Consider the following 19,298-nt stretch of genomic DNA (forward strand, 5'->3'; position numbering starts at 1 on the left):
AGATGTACGTTTTAATTTTTTCAGAAATCTCTCTGTCAGAACATGCTGTATCATGTTTAGTTGGAAACTAGCGAGCTAACTTCCTGCTAACTTCTAACTCTGTTAAATTTAATAAATACTGTTTTCATGGATGCCTGGATGTTAAATTCAATTGTTACACCTGGTAAAGCAGCAGCGCTGATCATTTTATTAAAGATAAAAAAAATTTAGTTTTTAACTCTCAGTGATGCTGCAGTGTTTGTTTGACTTTGGGAGTTGAAGCAGACAGAGTTTTTGGACCCAGATTACTCTGCAAGGCTCCTAACTACGGTAGCCATAATGCTCCGACAAGCGGTGCTGCTTCATAGCTTACCAAAGTTGTACTAAAACATTTTTTTTGACAGACATTTGAGCGCCGTGTACAACATAAAAGTGGTTCGAGGTCAGTAAGCACAACCAGAATTCATATATAAGGCGCACCAGATTATAAGGTGCACTGTCAATTTTTCAGAAAATTAAGGGATTTTAAGTGCGGAAAATATGGTATATTATAAAAGTAAACATACATATTAAAAAAAACAACAAAAAACCACACCTAGAGACCAAACACCTCATTTTAGGCTAAAATTGCAATACAGAATTATACTTAATGCAGTTAAAGATAAAACTGCAAAACATTTATGAATAGATCATCTTTCTGAACTCAGTTGTTTTCTGAAACTTTTTCACAGATCCATTGACGAGAAGATGAACACGAAAGATCATTCCAAGATTTTTGTTTATCCCATATGACATGAGCACAGTCCTCTTCTCCGCCATTATCAGGCTGACCACTTGCCCAGTACCTAGCAAGTCAGCAACAAAAATGATCTTGAAATCAAGATGTGTGTTGCTTGTGTGTGTGTGTCTGTGTGTGAGGGGGGGTCAGAGCAGCTGTAATTAATTAATTTAGCTGAGTATAAATACACTTTACATTATAATCACCAAATAACAATGGGGATAAGAAAAAGAAAGTTTTGGGTTTGTCTTTTCAGAACATGGTGGTTTTTAATCACGCTTGCATAAATTCTGCAGATGGCAAAGCACACCAGTTCAGAACTTCTTCTGACCCCCTGTGGCCAAAACAAATCATTAGCACACATCTTTAAACTTTTTGTCATGCAGCTGGGATCCACCCACTGACATGTAAGCTCACCATTGTGTTTAACAACCACCATTGGGTTTAACAAATTTCCTATGTTAAGAAATAAACTGAACCAAAGTGAAGACTTACGTCACATTCAGTGGAGTCCCATCGACCCATTTCCATGTTCCCTCCTGTTCTTTGTCATTCAAACCAATCCAAACTTCTGTGGTGATTTTAGAGAGTAAGTTCTGTTTAATATGAAGGAAAAAACGCTTTAGTTTACTTTAGAACACAGTTTTAGTCTATGCAGTTTATTGTATCTAAAAGTCTCTTTTAAAAATCCAAAGCCAGCACTAATTAAAACTTCAAATTTTCTTTAATGCATTTCGTGCAGCACTGAAGATACATTTAATGACAGCTCACCAACCAAACATAGTGCAATAGTATTCTGTAGGTTACTGGACTTCCTGTCACTCCTGCCCTTGGCAAATGCCTCATAGCAAATGTTCTTTCCTGCAATGTATGCTGCATCCCCTGCATTCATTGGCATCTTTTCCATATCCTGTTTTCCTTATCCTTGCTACACTGCCACACTTCCTTATTCTTCCTCTGTGTCTTCTTCCACTGACAGGTTGTTTCCCCGATACAATTTCTGTCTAAACAGATTTCTGTGATACACTCTAGAACATTAAACATGTTTTAAAACGTTCATGATTTTATTTTTTTACTTTATTTTGTGTTAACACTACAAAAAAATGTATACTTTGAAATGAAAACTATTCAGCAAAAATGAAAAGCGCTTCATTAAATTCTGTATCGAATCACAGAAATCTAATCTGTCTAACAAGTGTCTGTCTCACACTGTGACAGAATTATAGTTGTTTCAGTGTTTAAGGTCTAGATATGTGTTGATTAGATGTTGAAAGATTAATAGAAACATTTCCTTGTTTTTAAAAACCAGAAAAAGCTATTTACATTAAAAATAGGAGCTTGAATTGCAAATTTATTTACATCTCAATAACTCACACATACATAAACAGTATACCTGTTCTTCAGGGCTGTTAATAACCAGCAGATCTGCTTCTCTGCCTCTGCAGTCCCTTCTGGCTGCATCCCAGGAACCAAAGCTTTCAGAGAGGAGATAGCAGCTATGATTGAAGCTTCTCCATCCTACAGGACATGTATTTTCTGGAAGAAATTACAAACAAGTAATATTTGAGTTATTGAATTTTTTTCTGAACTGTATAACAATGCTTATTTGATTTCTGTTTAATTAATTAAAGTCCTCCAAAGACTTGATCACAAAGATCTAAGCACAGTTTATTCACTTGAGACTCAATAGTAAGAATAATAATCAAAACCATAATATAACACAAAAAACCTTACAATCTAGTAATAAAAACATTTAACAAATACTGCAATGACAACATTAAACACTAGCATAAAAAACAATCAGAAACCCCAAACATAACCACTTATATACTTATATACTTATATATATGTACTGTATCAGTGTACCTCCACATGTGATGTGACAATAAAAGTGATTTGATTTGATTTGATATTTAGCCATGCTGGTGTTTTTATGTTAGCCACAACAAAGCACATCATATTATAAAATAAAACAGGGCAAGGACAATTGATATCTAGAAATATAATCAGAGATAAAACTTCAAAACATTTATGAATAAATCATCATAAAGAAACTGTACTTGGGTTTGGTGTTTTTTCGCAGATCCATTGACGATATTGTATCAAACACCAACCATCACCCCAAGACCTTCTCTCATCCTTTGTGACATAAGCACAGTCCTGTTTTCCACCATTATCAGGTTGTGTTTTTGCCCAGTACCTAGCAGGTCAGTGACAACAGCATTATTTTTTTTATTATTATTGAGGGAAAAATTAGCCTTTGTCTTTGGTGTTTGTGTGAGGAGTTTTGTCAGACTGATTTTCCATCAGCAGTTTTGAGTTTTTATAAACACACTGTACATTAAGATCACCAAATTACAGATAAAACTGGAGATAATATATATATATATATATATATATATATATATATATATATATATATATATATATATATCTATATTTACTTTTACTACACAAAGTATACAGAGAAACACACAAGCACAGACTGCACAAACATCTCGACTGATATAATAACTACTGCCTTGGCCCAGTGTGGAAAAAAAGTTTGGAAATCTTTTGGAAATTTAATAGTAATGAATGAACTAGTAAAGTAATAAACTGAACCAAAGTGAAGACTTACGTCAGAGTCAGTGGAGTCCCATCTACCCATTTCCATGTTCCCTCCTGTTCTTTGTCATTTAAACCAATCCAAGCGTCTTTTGTGGTGATCGTAGAGAGAAAGGTCTGTTTAATATGAAAAGAAAACATTTTACTTTTAAACCCCAATTTCATCTGCATATTTTATCTATAACCTATAGAATTATTTTATGTCATAAGTTGCACCTGGGAAGAAACATAATCATAGCAAATAATTTCATTTCACAGGCGCGGTGAAATTCCTTGCTCCTAAAGTCAACAACCCACATGCTAGAGCATGCAAAAGAAGCCTTTGCACAAAAAGATTGTCTGCTTTGCATACACTGATATTTGTTTACAATTTGAAAAATTGTTTGCCAAATAATTATTAACAGTTATTCTTTTCCTGCGTAGTGGAAATACAGATAACTATCACTGGATTACTTTACTGCTGAACAAATACTTCAAACTGTCCGCTTAATCTGGTGTACAACATAGCTTTTATGATTTAAAAAAATAATTATAATGAGGATAATGCATCATTCTCAAGAAAAAGGAAAAACTGCATAAACCTATTATTATAAAATGTGAATGAATGTAAACTGTGCCTATGTTGCTGCCTTTCAGTGCTCTTTGATCAGTCAAATACAGCTGCACACATCTGGCTGCAGAGCTTTACTGACTGTGGGTTCAGGCTGTAATTCATCTAAATAATGTTACATATTCTCTGAACAGTCAATCTGTGGAGTGGACAGGAGAGGAGGATGTTACAGGCTGTCTTTAGTAAGTAGCTCATTTGTCTGATCTGAACTAGTGTCTAATAAAACCGTTATCACTGTTACTATCATTTTGTGTAAATCTAAAGGGTCTTATAGCTACATTATGCACCATCCTTGAAGCTGCTGCATGCTAGGTGTTTTAAGTTTTTATTAGTGGTGTCAATAGATTAAAAAAGATTAACTAATCAATCTCACAATTTTCTGTTATTAATCGTGATTAATTGCAATTAATCGCAATTATTTGATCAATACTCTGGCTCCAATTACATTTTTTCAGCTTTATATTTTAAGGTTGTAACAGACATTTATGCAATACAATGAAGTAAATGCAGAATAAAGACAAAGAATGTATGCTGAAATTTAAAGAGAATTTTAATAGTTTTCATCAATCTTTAACACAGTGAAAACTTAAAAACCTTCAAGGTCATCAACAGTTATTGACCCCAGGCCTAAAGGTTAAAGTGAATACCATAACAGAATACCATAACAATAAAGGGTGCACAAAGCTCAGTATTTAAAACAGAAAAGACACAGCTGAAAACCCAGAATGTTGAACATTTTTCACTCCAAAGGAGCAATTTGGCTTAGTCCTTCTTTGCACTCAGACAGTTACTGAAGCAGACTATTCTGTTTACATTATCTGATAACAAAGAAGCACGCTTATTTTGAATCATGTGACCTGAGTGTGAGAATAATCTCTCACAAGACACTGTGGTTGCAGGGGTTGACAGGTACTTGTGTGCAATAGGTGCCAGCCTGGCATGTGCTCCTTCTCTCTTTAACCACCACTGTAGTGGACACTCTCCTCACGCAATTTTGGGCTCTGCTTTGTACAGATTCAGACAGCGGTCATTAGCGCCTTCCTCTGTATCTGAATCAGAAGAACCCAGCAAGCAGATGGACATCTTGCTCTTCTTTGGTGATGGTTCCTCTGTTGTCTGAGCAGATGGTTGGTGTGCACGCTGCCTCTGCCATCAGAAGGTCATGTACTGAAGCCCACACCTCTCTTCTTTAATCTTTGGAAAGGCACTTAAGGTCTTTAAACCTGGGATCAAGGGCAGTAGCGATCTTCAGCCATGTGAGATTGCTGCTGTCCCTCCGCTGAGCTAGGTCTGTGGTAAAACCTTTCTTAAACCCCAAAACATAACCTGGGTCATCATCTGAGGGCTCCATAATCCTGAACAAATGACTCAAGGCTGACAACATAATGGAACAGGAGACATACCGCTCCCCCAGCAGTTCGGTCACATATCTGCAATTGAAAAATCAATTGCTGGACTCCTGACCCATCTGGTCCTCATACAAAGCATGGGGTCTCGACACAATGGTTCCTCTCAAGGGCGGATTATGACACACATCTCCTGATGCAGCGCGAATGACTTCTCTCAGTCCGTCATCTTCTACTATGCTAACTGGTCAGCAGTTTTTAGCTATCCAAATTTCTAAGGAATTGGTTAATTTTTCTCTCACATTTTTGTTATTCATCCATGAGCACCATACTCCTGAAGCGTAGACTGGCAAGGTCCCATAGAGGCTGATTCAGTTGGGTGTTTTGCTCTCAGGTGATACACCAGTGATCAACTGCTTCTGTGGTACTTGAAATCAGCTTTGCAAATTGTGCTCTTTACTCTCGTTTTGTCCAACAAGCCGTCAGGCAACTTCTTAAAGAGAAACTCTCCACCCAAAAGTCCATCCTCGTCCATGCTTGCATGTTTTAACTATAGTAGTATGGTATCACTTCTTCTTCTAATCATTTCTGTCAGGCTAAATGCCAGCATAACACAATGTTGCCCCTTCCTGCAGAGCTGTTCATGAGTTTAAAGGTCTTAGATTACAGGAAATGTAAAAAAAACCAAAAAAAAAAAAACTGTGCTAATTGTGTTAAATTTTTCATGTTGACCTCAACAATTAACGCGTTCATTTTGACAGCAGTAGTTTTTATGATTTGTGATTATACTGTATCTGTGCAGCTGTTGTAGATCCATCACTCTGGTCATAGACCAGCACACATCTATTTGCTGTCTGTTGTCATTCTCTTGTCACTGCATAAATATTTGTTGTACAGTTTTCTTTAAATTATTTAAATTTTAGTTTGATCAGTTTTTTTATTCAGTAAAAATACATTTTTGTTACAGTAAAATGTACAAATGTTCTGCATTAAAATATTCTATAAACTCTATACAATTGTTTAGTCTTTAAATTGTACACCACAGCTGAAGCTAATTCACTGTAGCTAAATCATACCACAATTTGTTAGTTGATTCATATGATTCTAATTGTGTTACATGGGATGTACTGTGCACCAGTGAATGTCCTGCTTTATCACTGGCTTCACTTTAATACTGAAAAACATTTTTAAAAAAATGTGTAATTCTAGGGCAGGTTTTGAAGCTCTTCCATCCAGTTATGGTATGTGCAGTTACACGTGTTTGATGCAGACTGAGCAACTTTTTGTTCAAAGGTTTAAATGTCTGTATTTTGGCCAAAGTAAAAATTTGGCCATCACAGGCTTCTTTTCCTGATCCTTTTTATGTGTTTTTTAATTCATAAAAGACTTGTAATACTGTACAACAGATTAATGGGACAGCAGTGACGTGGCTTCAAAATTTCAGAACTTGCCTTAGATTACTCTGGTTTAAAGGATTTGTTCAGCAGTAAAGTAATACAGTGGTAGTTGTTCGTATTTATACTGCTCCACATCAAACAACAACTTATACAGTAAATCACTCTAGTTAACCTGCAGCATGCTGTAAATCACTCAAACCTTTCATTCATTTGTCATGTTTTTTTTTCCAACAATCAATAAATCATTGTCATCAAAAACTTGTTGATGCTGTCTACACAAGGTGATCAAGATGTTAATATATTCTCTCAGCGGTGTTACGGCCCTGGCCGTATACAGGATCAGTGTATGTCAGTATGTCTGTATTGTTTTTCATATGTGTGTACTGTGCCTTTAAGAGTCTCAGCAGGCCCCTCCTTGGGTGAACTGTTTTGGGTTGGCTTTGACCTGGCAGCTCCTCATTGGCCCCACTGTCAACAGGCTGTTTTGTTTTTTTTTGTTTTTTTCAGAAAAACCTTTTTATGTTTTTTATATTTATCAATCTAAAAAAATTAAACATTTAGTCTGATTTGATGTTACAATTAAAAAAGTGATTGTGTGTTTATCTGAAGAGTATGTAAATGTCTGGTTTCAACTGTATATTTGATGATGTTGGCAGTGGCGGTCCTAGCCTGTTTGGTGCCCTGGGCGAACACTCCCTCTGGCCCCCCCCACCCCCCCACACACATAAAACATATAAAGGATTGTACATTAACATAAAACTGTTGTCGGAACCATACTGAATTTCACCAGAGAAACACACACACACATACATATGAAGATAGAGAGAGTATGCATAGTATGCAAACGGCTACCAAACAGCCATCATAATTTATGATACAATGAGAACAGGACAAATCAACAATTGACAATGACTAATTAATATTAAAATCTGTAACATAATGTATCTTTTGCTCGTTTCTCCTCCTCTTCTTTTCTCTTTTTTCTAAACTGAGCACCTGATGGCTTTGAACTTTTCTTGGCTGTCTTCCATTGGTTTTAATTTTGCACTCCAGTATGAACACCCAGCCCCCAACTCGAGGATCACCACAACATAAGCTAATAGACCTACACCTTAGCTCACAGATTCACTTTGTCTGGGGTGTATTTCTGGGATTTCGCACAACCCTGGATTCAAATCATGAATAGGGATGGGTACCAGTGTCCGGTGCCATGATGGCACCGATTCTGACATAAACGGTAGTAACCAGACCGAAAAGCAGCACACATTTTGGTGCTTTCTTTCGGTGCTTTTTTCCCCCCTGAGATGTCATACACTTTGAATTCTAGCCAATCATTTTACCTTTGCAAGCATAGTAGGCGGGTCCAGGTACGTACGTTCTTTTAGAGCAGAGCTACAGATTAAAAATGCCCAAGGCGAAGCGGTCAAAAGTCTGGCTGTACTTCACAGCAAAAGATGCAAACTCAGCAGCCTGCAACAAGTGCTTTAAGGTGATACTATGATACTGTGCAAAGGAGGTAACTCCTCGAATCTGATGAAACACCTGGCGACGTATAGCATTTTGTTAAAAGCCGAGAAATGTGCCGTGTTGATAGCTTTGCGCGAGACCTCACACCGTGCACATCTACTGTGGGTGTGGTGTCTGTTATCGGACCCGGAGTTAGCAACATCCCCCCAAAGAGAGAGTCCTGGCCCTAGCCCTGCCAGTGTAGCAGAAATGATGACGGATGATGATGATGGCAGCAGCAGCCGTTCTTCTCTGCGTGAGTAGCTTAATGTTGTTCGTGTGTAATTTACGTTGAGTACGCTAACCACATTATTACATTAATGCATGTAAGGTGAACTAGCAAACACCGTCGTAGTTACATGCGGCTGTCTTCTTGTTTGATGGCAGATACTCCCTTCACCCTGGCCAAAAAGGCTAAAATGACCAAAGAAAAAGTGGGAAACAGCTAAACATGAGAGGTTTTTGGACAAAGTTTGTGGGGGGTTTTTTTTTCATTGATTAAGCACTGCTTCCAGCCAAGAGTGATACCATATATGCCCTATAGCTGCAGAAAAGGCTAACATTGTTGTCTTTTCACAAAAAAACTGCTGAGGTTTTTGGACAAAGTGTGTGTTCTCCATTCTTTAAGCACCGGTTCCAGCACCGGTTCCAGCACCGTTTAAGCACCGGCACTGTTTCCAAAGTACCGGTTTGGTACTGGTATTGGATAAAACCTAAACGATACCCATCCCTAATCATGAATACATAATGCGCTTGGATTGACAATATTATGAATGAAATGTGCTCTATTTGGAAGCCCCCCCCCCTCCCCTTTCGACGGGTTGTGTGTGAGACTTTAAATCATCAAACTGTAAATTAGAAATTTTAAATTGTTATTGATCCCTTTACCCCTGGTCCTAAACTGTATATTTATTTTCTTACTCTTCTTATATATATTGTTTGTTTACTTGCACTGCTGTAACTGGAGCGTCGTCTCGTCTCTCTGTATACTGGACTGTATGTAGCGGAGATGACAATAGTTCACTTTGACTTCAGCAGCGAGCAGGCGCACACTCTTCGCATTTAGAATTTCGAAAAAACATCGGTGCCAATTATAAGTCTGTATCATAATGTCTGGTGTTTTCGTGTTTGTTGGTTTGTTTTAATTTTGTTTTATTTTGCAGTTGGTTATTAGGTTCTGCTCCAGCCAGCCAGAGAATTCCCCGGCGCCCCGCCCTCTCCTCCCTGTGCAGCAAGCAGCAGGCGCACCTCGCAAACGGAGGGCGCCCTTACTCCCAGCAAATGGGCGATAGAAAACCGATCGGTGCCTATGACATTCCCAGTATGCGCTGGCATGACGTCGGGGCAGCATGAGTACGAGCAATTTTTTTTATTTATTTATTTTTGGCGATGCCCGTGATGCCGCCCGGGGCAACCGCCCGTGTCGCCCGTATCAAAAACCGCTACTGGATGTTGGTGTTTGGCAGCGTAAGCGCCTGGCTTAAAACAGGACATATGAGCTGCATTTAACCTTCAGTTTCTGTTTTCTTTATATAGTTAAAAAGATTTTAAGAGATTTTGCTGATGCACTTTAATTCAGCAAATATAATTTAAAATAACCATATTCATCATTGTTTTTTAACTTTATTCTGATTGTGTTAACATTAAGAAAAATTTTCATTTTTTAATACTAAAACTAATAGTAAAAAAATAAGAACCACCAAATAAGAAAAAAACAAAAAACAAAACAGAAAATGTCTTTTAGTTATAGGGTTTTTCCCCTCAATTTTGTTACCTGGTTTAATGTCTAGATATGTGCTGATTAAATTCTAAAAGTTAATTTTTTTTTCTCAAAACTGAACAAATTTTTATCTTCAATATTCATTTACAACACAGTAATACAACCATACATGTGGCCAGGAGGTAACAAAATGAACGAATTAAAGACACCAGTAAATATATAATTAAATGTTTCATTAATTAATAAAAAATTGAATCAATTAGTCAAATAAATATGTTAATAATTAATTAAATGCCTATTCATTTCATTTAAAATATTTAATCAATTATTTATTCATTTCAAATAGCATTTAATTAATTAATTTACAATTTGAAATAAATAAATAATAAATAAATAAATAAATAAATAATAATTTTCACACTAAATTAATTAATTAATTAAGTATGAAAAGAAATGAAATAAATACATCATGAAATAATTAATTAAATAAGTCAATAATTAATTACTCAAATGTGTCATTAATTGAATACAATTTGAAATAAATGAATAATTTAGTAAATGTTTTTTTAATAAAATGAATAGGCATTTAATTATTAATGAAATATTTATTTAATTAATTAATTCAAATTGTAATTAATTAATGAAATATTTAATTAATTACATAATTCATTATTTAATTAATTATTTCGTGGTAGGTTCATTTTGTCACTCCTTGACCTTCATATCCATAAACACAGTACCTGTTCTTCAGCGCTGTCAATAACCACCAGATCTGCTCCTCTGTCTTTGCAGTCCTTTCTGGCTGCATCCCAGGAACCAAAGCTTTCCGAGAGGAGATAGCAGCTATGGTTGAAGCTGCTCCATCCTACAGGACATGTTTTTTCTGGAAGAAATTACCAACAAGTACCAGTTCAGCACATCGGCGGGTGGGGGGGTGGCTTACTGGGCTTAAGCCCGGGTTGTTGTTTCAGAAGCCCAGGGTCTTTTGGGAGTGTAATTTGTTTGATAGTTAAATGCCTGACTGACAGCTGTATAAAACAAAAGCTACACACAATATTCGAAGCACATAGCTCATGATCGTAAATTCCCCTAATTTTGGTATGATCCGAGCTCAGGCACTAGGTGACTGAGCACAGCACTTGTGAGCAGGGGAGAAGCTGCTGCCTGCGAATTTGCTGTAGGAGAAGTGCAGACAGGCAGACAGAGGAGAGCTTAAGTTTGACCAGGTACCAAAGCAAATCATACTGTACAAATAATGTAAATATGACATGTGTATGACATATGAGTATCACAAAAGATTGATATCAAACTGATCACTTGGCCCATATTAGGTTACTTGCTGTTCGAGTGAATCAACAAATGATGAAATGAAAAGCCGAACAACAATGCTGTTCTTTTTAGAGAGTCTTAGCTTACATGTGTGTTTATTTCATATTTTCAGTTGTTACCCTTCAGGGCTTAATAAAGCACTCTAAATCGGTTTCAGTTATTTACTGATGTACACAACAATGGACATATGGTGCTTCTTTCAAAGAAAAAAACAGGCAAATGTTATTTTATATAATATGCTTTGTATGTTTTTTAAAATATATTTCTATGCAAAACAAGAGGAATTTCAATACACAGCAGTATTGTAGGGGTGGTTGTAGCTCAGGCGGTAGAGCAGGTCATCTACTAGTCTGCATGCCAAATATCCTTGGGCAAGATATTAACCCCAAATTGCTCTCCGATGCATCCATCCATGAATGTTACTTAGAAAGCACCTAGAAAAATGTGCTTGTGCGAATGGGTGTGAATGGGTGAATGCACAAGTTGTGTAAAGCACTTTGAGTGCTTAGAAGAGTAGAAAAGCACTATATGAGAACCAGTCCATTTACCAGTATATTCACAGTTGAAACCAGACATTTACATTAGAGATGGACCGATCCGATATTACGTATCGGTCCGATACTGACCTAAATTACTGGATCGGATATCGGAGGGAAATAAAAAATGTAATCCGATCCATTAAATATCAAAAAAGCACCTCACAAAACTTGCAACACGGCGTAACTCGGCTCATAACCGTAGCACGTCGGAGCAGTATGCATCACGTGATAGAGCGGCTGTGTGTATTTGTAGCCTCGCTAGCGATCTGGCATTTCATCTGGAGGAAGTTATCCCAGAGAGAAGTAAAGCAAGTGTGTAAGTTCATCTCTGAATGTTTGTAAAGCATTCCCATGTTAAGATTAACAACCGATATATGGAGCGACTGCCTCTCTCTCTCTCCCTCTCCTGCTGCTACTTCAATCGTGAAACTGATCAATGATCAGCTGATCGGCTTTTCTGTCGCAAGTCCGTCTCTCTTCTTTGTTTTTGGCCCACTTTGCACCAGAAAGAGGAAACCAGCGGCTGAACAACAGCAGCACCTTTAAGCTTAATAAGCTGTTGTTAGAATTTATTTAATATTACTTTCTAGACCAGGATCCTTTTCTACGTAGTTGACGGCTGGTAACTGTGCAGGGGCGGATCTAGCAAAGTTTAGCCAGGGGGGCCGATAGGGCATGAACAGGGAAAAGGGGGCACAAAGACATACTTTTCTTTCTTATTCTCATTTAAAATGTCTAGCTTGTAATAAATAATTATCTGAATCTTACACCCAAAGTTTTAATCTGATGTAAAACGTATAGAAGTCCATTACTGTATATAAGTAACTATTAAGTCTAATATACCCTAGTAAGCTATTACTACTACTTTTTCCTTTGGGAAAGTACCATCTGTGCAGTCTGCAATTCTGTTGAAGAAAGATGTTGAATCTTTTCAATTATTCTTGAAAAATAATTTTTTTCTGTGCATTTTTTTTCACCCTGCATCAAATTAAAGTTGATTACATCGATTAAGCATCATCAGGTGGAGGGTGGGGGGTGGTTCCCCATTTTCTTTTGCTGGGAGTTTGCAACCCTATTAGTTAGGTTGCTTAATATTTCTGCTAAGTACTCTTTAAAATACCAGAATAGGGAGGATGGTGCAGGTTTAAGCTTATTAGATTGATCAGTATTGCTGAACTATGAAATATTTTGGGTGCAGTGTATTTTTTACATACAGGTATAACAGAATAGCTTTAGTGTTGTTGTTTATTTAAACTTGAGTATGAACTTATACAAAATGCAGCAAGATATTAAAAAAACAGTTTTATTGATTAAAAACACACTATATCGGATTCATATCGGTATCGGCAGATATCCAAATTTATGATAGCGGTATCGGTATCGGACATAAAAAAGTGGTATCGTGCCATCTCTAACATACACTTTAGGGAAAAACATAAAACCATTTTTTTTTTACTATTAAGCATCAATTTAGAGTAAACTTTTGGTTTTAGATAAATAAATATTGAAATATCTTTTGAATTAGTTAAATATCAGAATAAAGAGAGACAACTGTCTATTTTTATCACTTTCATCAAATTTAGGAGTACATATACACTAAGTTTAGTGTGTCTTTAATTAATAAGAAAACTCCAGACGATTCCATTCAGAGCTTAAGAAGCTTCTGATAGATTAGTAAAGTCCATTTGAGTAAATTGATGGCACACCTGTGGATGCATATAAGGCACCCCCAAAACACAGAGCCTGTTTCTTTGTCATGGGAAAATCAAGAGATATCAACCAAAAAACCTGGAAAAGAATTGTGGACCTCCATAAGTGTGGCTGAATTTTGAATACAATTTGGGTAATACAGACAATTTCTCTCTTTACTCCTAAATTTAACAAATATGTTTTTTATATTTATCAATCTAAAAAAATTAAACATTTAGTCTGATTTGATGTTACAATTAAAAAAGTGATTGTGTGTTTATCTGAAGAGTATGTAAATGTCTGGTTTCAACTGTATATTTGATGATGTTGGTGTTTGGCTTGATTGTCAGCACAAAGAGGGAGAGAGAGGAACAGAGAGGGAGATAGAGAGGAGAATGAGGACAGAACAGAGATGGAACAAGAGCCAGGTGAGACACATGTTAGTCAAATGGTTGTTGTGCCAAAACTCATTAGAACATGTATCTAGTACCTAGTGTTTCTTTTTAGGTTTGTTATTTTTCAAATTCTATATTTATTAAGTTATGCAGGTTTGTTTGCACAACAAGGCTAAATAGTTATATAAACTTTTCTGAATCTAAATAGTGTACTTTGGTAGAATTAAAAAAAATATATGGTACAAACTAGTAACTCATCATATTATCTATTGAAAAGAAATATTTGAATAATATTGACGCTGAAAATGTCATCGATAGGTTCGCAAAACTCAAGCCTCGAAGATACTAGCTGTGTCCCAAAACGTCGGCTGCATCCTCCTGAGGCCGCATTTGAAGGCCGATTACGTCACAGCCCGGCGACGAAGGCTGTCCCAATTCGTCGACTCCTTCAAATGCAGCCGACAAATGCGTCCTTCATTTCCCCGAATTTGAAGGATGGGTTGGGTGTGTCCTTCGTGGCCCACCATATCCCAGAATTCATAGCGCGGTCCAGCCAAATTTCAGCTGCCAACAATGGCGGCCGCTACTAAGTTTTAAAATTAGTCTTATTAATCTTTCTGGGTCACAAAATAAACTTTTAACATATTTTCAGGCGAGAAAGTAGCTGTGTAAATTTCAAATATCTGCTTGGTTTATCAAGACATCGCATATTTACAAAAGTGCGCGCCGACGATTTCGAGACGTCTGTTACCCACCCGCCGATAGCAAACCGGGGATTCAATGGTCGCTCGAGCGGGCGAGAGCAGCGGACTCCGGCTTCATCGCTTTCAGACCCCGCTCTTTCGCTGCTCAGGTTAAACATGATATATAAGTCACTCGGATAACTTAAAAATGTAATTGTTTGCCTTATTTCGGTGTTTTATTTGTTCGTGAGTAAATCGGGTTGGCTGAGATCAAAGTTATTAGATTATTAGATTAAATAAAACTTTATTAATCCATCGGGTGGGTCCCTCCGGGATTTTCACACAGCTGAATAAACGTCAAAAAGAAAACTGATTAAACAGAAGTGTGAGACGGTCGAGAATTTACGCCAGTGTCCTGTTATATTTTAGATAGCAAGGAGCAGACGTCTGAGTTTATTAAACTCCACCGACACAGCGGTGACGTTAATCAGAAGGCTAGACCGTCCCATTTCACAGCCTCACACTTCCGGCCTTCTCGGTCTTCGAAGGACTCGGCCCACGTAGACCGCGAAGGCCGGGTCCTCCGAAGGATGCAGCCGACGTTTTGGGACACAGCTACAGTCTCATGTTACCACAATAAAGAGGTGTTGTCAGTGTAGTGCAGGTTTATGATGATTTTCAGTGCTACTATCATCTAGTATTGATTCTCCTTCTGTTTTGGTTAAGTCCTAAAGAAGTCCTGATTTTGAACTGTTGTAGTCCTGTTTTAATTCCGGATCAGTTCTGGGTCTGGTGGAATTGGGGTTTAGTCCTCGTGTCTTGATACAGCCCTGATTTTGTTCTGCCTTGCTGCTTAATTAAAAAACTAGTTTAAGGTGTCCTGCATATGCGATACATATATTTTTTTTTCATATGAAGGTTTTCTTTTTCGAACAAAACTCAAAACACAGCCTAATAAATCTTCAACTTCACAGCATGTTTTTCAGTCTTTTCTAATCCCCACCCCAATCCCACATGCATGCTACCCTTTAGGCTAAGCCCCGTGTGTATAAAATGTCTGGCTGCGCCTCTGGTTCAGCAACTTAGTGAATGATATTTAAAGAACTCTATAACAATGCTCATTTGATCTGTTTAATTAATTGCAATTTTAGTACTTCAATGGTTTTGCTTTTATCAATCACACCAACAAGAACAGTAAAGTCCGAGGGACACATTTCCTGCTGGGAAATTAAAACAGAGTGGACTGTGTCAAAAAATAAGAGGATGAAAACACTATAGACTAATTGTTTGTGTGATCACTTTGTTGGTGAAAGTTGGACCCAGATCCAGTTTGGCAATGATGTGCTTTTTTCATTTGCCAAATATGGCAGTGTTGTGATCACATTCATTTCTGATACTAAACTATTATTGTCTTGGCTGAAATGACCATGTTGCTGATGAGACTGACAACAAATATTATGACTGCATGGTGGTTAGAACTGTTGTATTAGCACTGTGACAGACTGGTGACCTGCCCAGGCTGTACCCTGCCTCTCACCCACGGCAGCTGGGATAAGCGCCAAACAGAGATGGGCAGTAAGTGTAATCCGATTACTTTTTCAAGTAACGAGTAAAGTAAGGGATTACTATTGCAAAAAAGGTAATTAGATTACTGTTACTTTCCCGTGAGCACGCTGCGTTACTGCATTACTAAAACCGTGATTTTTTTGCGAGTGTCTCATGACAATGACGTGGCGAGTGCGGCGTTCGTGGCAACAGTATGCAGATCAACAATGGATAATATATCGAGTGTGGGAGAGAGTATGACCGTGCAGCGTTTAAAGTGTGGAAGTACTGACCTTACTTTGAGTTTGATTCTGTAAAAAGTGACAGACACATTAGCGTCCGCTGTTCGAAGAAAATGTCTTTTTACAGCGAAAACCCCCCCTAAACTTCCGCACAAGAACCGAGTAGGCTACGCTGCCACAGGAATGTGAAATTCACAGAGAAACTCGCGGATTCTTCCACTGACATGATGGCTGCGACACACCTGCACCAGGGCAAACCTCCGCCTGCCTCACTGCTGCTAAACAGGTGAAAATAGAGCAACAGGACCGCTGATTCTTTGATTTTATTTATTTTCTGCTGTGTTTTACTTGCATCTATTTGAAAGAGTGAGTGTAAACACAAAAAATTTTTTTATTTACATGTTGAGTTGTGCAGAAAATAGGTTTAAATGTTTAACCTATTTTCTGCTGTGTTTTACTTGCATCTATTTGAAAGAGTGAGTGTAAACACAAAAAACTATTTTATTTTATATGCTGGAGTTGTGCAGAAAATTGGTTTAAATGTTAAACCTATTTTCTGCTGTGTTTTACTTGCATCTATTTGAAAGAGTGAGTGCAAATACAAAACACTATTTTATTTTACATGCTGGAGTTGTGCAGAAAATAGGTTTAAATGTTAAACAAATTTCTTCCAGTCAGAGAATGTTATGTATAATTTAATTTTTGCTTAATGTATGAAGTTAAAAGATTAAAACTAATAAAACAAGTTTTATAAAGAGACTTTTCATTTGACTACATTTTATATGATGGATTATGCAGAAAAAGTAGAATTGGGCTGAAAGATCTATCGCTTTATTACCTATTCAGGTTGTAAAAACTAAGTAACTAAGTAACTAATTACTTTCAAAAATAAGTAATCGGTAAAGTAAAGGGATTACTTTTGGGGGAAGTAATCAGTAATTAGTTACTGATTACGTTTTTCAAGTAACTTGACCAACACTGGCGCCAAACCTCCCAAGACCCTGAATTGGATAAGTGGAAGACAATGCATAGATGTGACTGTTAACCCACTTTCAGGCCTTTTGTTCAAACATTAATATCTGAGGCAGTGTTTGAACATCTAAAAAAATTTTAGAGATAAAAGACTGAAATTTTCACTGACCTTTCTTACCATCAAAATAAATCAGAATTTGTAATACATCAAAAATCTTGGCTATTAAAAATATGCTCCAGTGACCCTGAATTGGATAAGCACAAGAGAATGCCTGGATGGGAATAAATTAAATTAAATATCCTCCAGCAACTTTCTTGGGTTGACTTTATGAATTTCGAAGAATTTCAGTGAGTGCAAAGTCTTAAAGAGCCACAATCCCAAATGACAATGCATATTTGGTCTCTTAATGCAGCATTTAAGTTTGATTAATTTAAGTTAAGATAAGATAAGATGACCTTTATTAGTCCCACACGTGGGAATTTGTTTTGTCACAGCAGGAAGTGGACAGTGCAAAAGTTCTGAAGCAAAAATTAGAATACGATAAGAATAAATACAGTACATAACTGTACAGAATAGAATAGAATAAAATAAAATAAAATACTATATACTGTGAGTAAAATTAAGTAATTAAATTTCTCACTCTGTTTGTACAAACTCAGAAGCCTTTCAAACTCGTTGAGATTTTCAGAGAGGTTGGCACGCAGCAGGTCTCTTTTCCTCACTCATGACGGCAAGTTTTTACCACACAGTGGAGAGATTTGCATTCAGGCTGTCTCTTTCCTCAATCATAATGAAGTCTGAAATAAATAAATTAGGACAGGTTTTTGAGACATCACAAAACATCTTGTGCATTCATACTTAGACTGCTTCTGATTTATTTTAAATCATAAAACCTTTGAACATTGCTCTGCTTGTCAAATATTAATTCAGCACTCAGTGGCAGTTTGAACAATTATTTATGAAGAATCAGACTCACAGTGGACACCATGAGTGACAAATCTAGTTAGAAGTAAAACACCCAGCAGACTCCAAAACACAATGACACCTAAATAACAATTCCCCTTACAGCTGTTTGGACCTGAAAAGAGAAGAAAAAGAACTGAATTATGCAACAGTAATAACAGCTGTTAAAATAAATCTATCACTTCGTACCTGTGTGATGTGTTGACGGTTTTGGGTTGTCTTGTTCAGCAGATTCAGCACTGGCAGAAATTTCCTCCATTGCTCACAAGCAGGCAAATTATTTCCTAAATGGTGAGATGTGTAGCTCAGCGCTTGTAACCTGAAATTATCAGTGGTTTCAAGTTCTTCTTTTTTTGAACGTCCGAGGATGTCACACATTTCAGATGTTGTTGATATGATTTTCACAGCACTAATCGACCAGTAAAAGTGGATCTGATCCTTTCTAAAGATAATTTTGTATATGATAGTCATATGAAAACTAATAAAAGTTCAATTACGCAGTAATTGAACTTTTATTACGCAGTTTTTTTTAAGAACTTTAAAGTTTCAGATTTTCATATAATGAAAATGATCAGAAAGTTAGTAATTAAAGCTTTAGGCTCCTGCCTAAAGTTCTTATTTAGAAACTATATAGAAACACGCTAGATAGTATTTTTTAATCACTTTTTAAAGATGGATTATTTATTGTCATTGCTGCAGAGACATTTGTATGATATGTGATTAAAAATAACCTCAACACAAGAATGAGATATTAACATTACACATGAAAGTGCTAAAAGGCGAGAATTTCTCTCCCTCTCTCTTACTTTTTAAAACATCGAGAAGCTTTGTATAAACATTATAATTTCTTGGAAACAGCACAAAAACAACAGGTCAGCTCCTAAAAATGTTATATTAGCACAAGTGGAAAGTGGCAATTAGGAGATCTTTACCTGATTTAGCCTTTGATTGATCAACAGGTTGTGAGAATCCTATTTTTAACTACCAAGACTGCCAC

General features: G+C 36.8%; 1 protein-coding gene across 1 annotated transcript; it reads right to left on the reverse strand.

The window, feature by feature from the left end:
* Nucleotides 1–682: 682 nt before the first annotated feature.
* LOC120433486 (C-type mannose receptor 2-like) lies at nt 683–18,560 on the reverse strand. The gene is made up of 7 exons (XM_039599762.1): nt 18,491–18,560; nt 10,684–10,808; nt 3,378–3,481; nt 2,818–2,957; nt 2,151–2,293; nt 1,253–1,353; nt 683–824 (listed from the first exon to the last, which is right to left on the reverse strand). Exons 1-7 carry the CDS (start codon nt 18,558–18,560, stop codon nt 683–685), a joined length of 825 nt encoding a protein of 274 aa, XP_039455696.1.
* Nucleotides 18,561–19,298: the final 738 nt, after the last annotated feature.

The sequence above is a fragment of the Oreochromis aureus genome, linkage group 16 (assembly GCF_013358895.1).
Source record: "Oreochromis aureus strain Israel breed Guangdong linkage group 16, ZZ_aureus, whole genome shotgun sequence".
Lineage (NCBI taxonomy): Eukaryota > Metazoa > Chordata > Actinopteri > Cichliformes > Cichlidae > Oreochromis > Oreochromis aureus.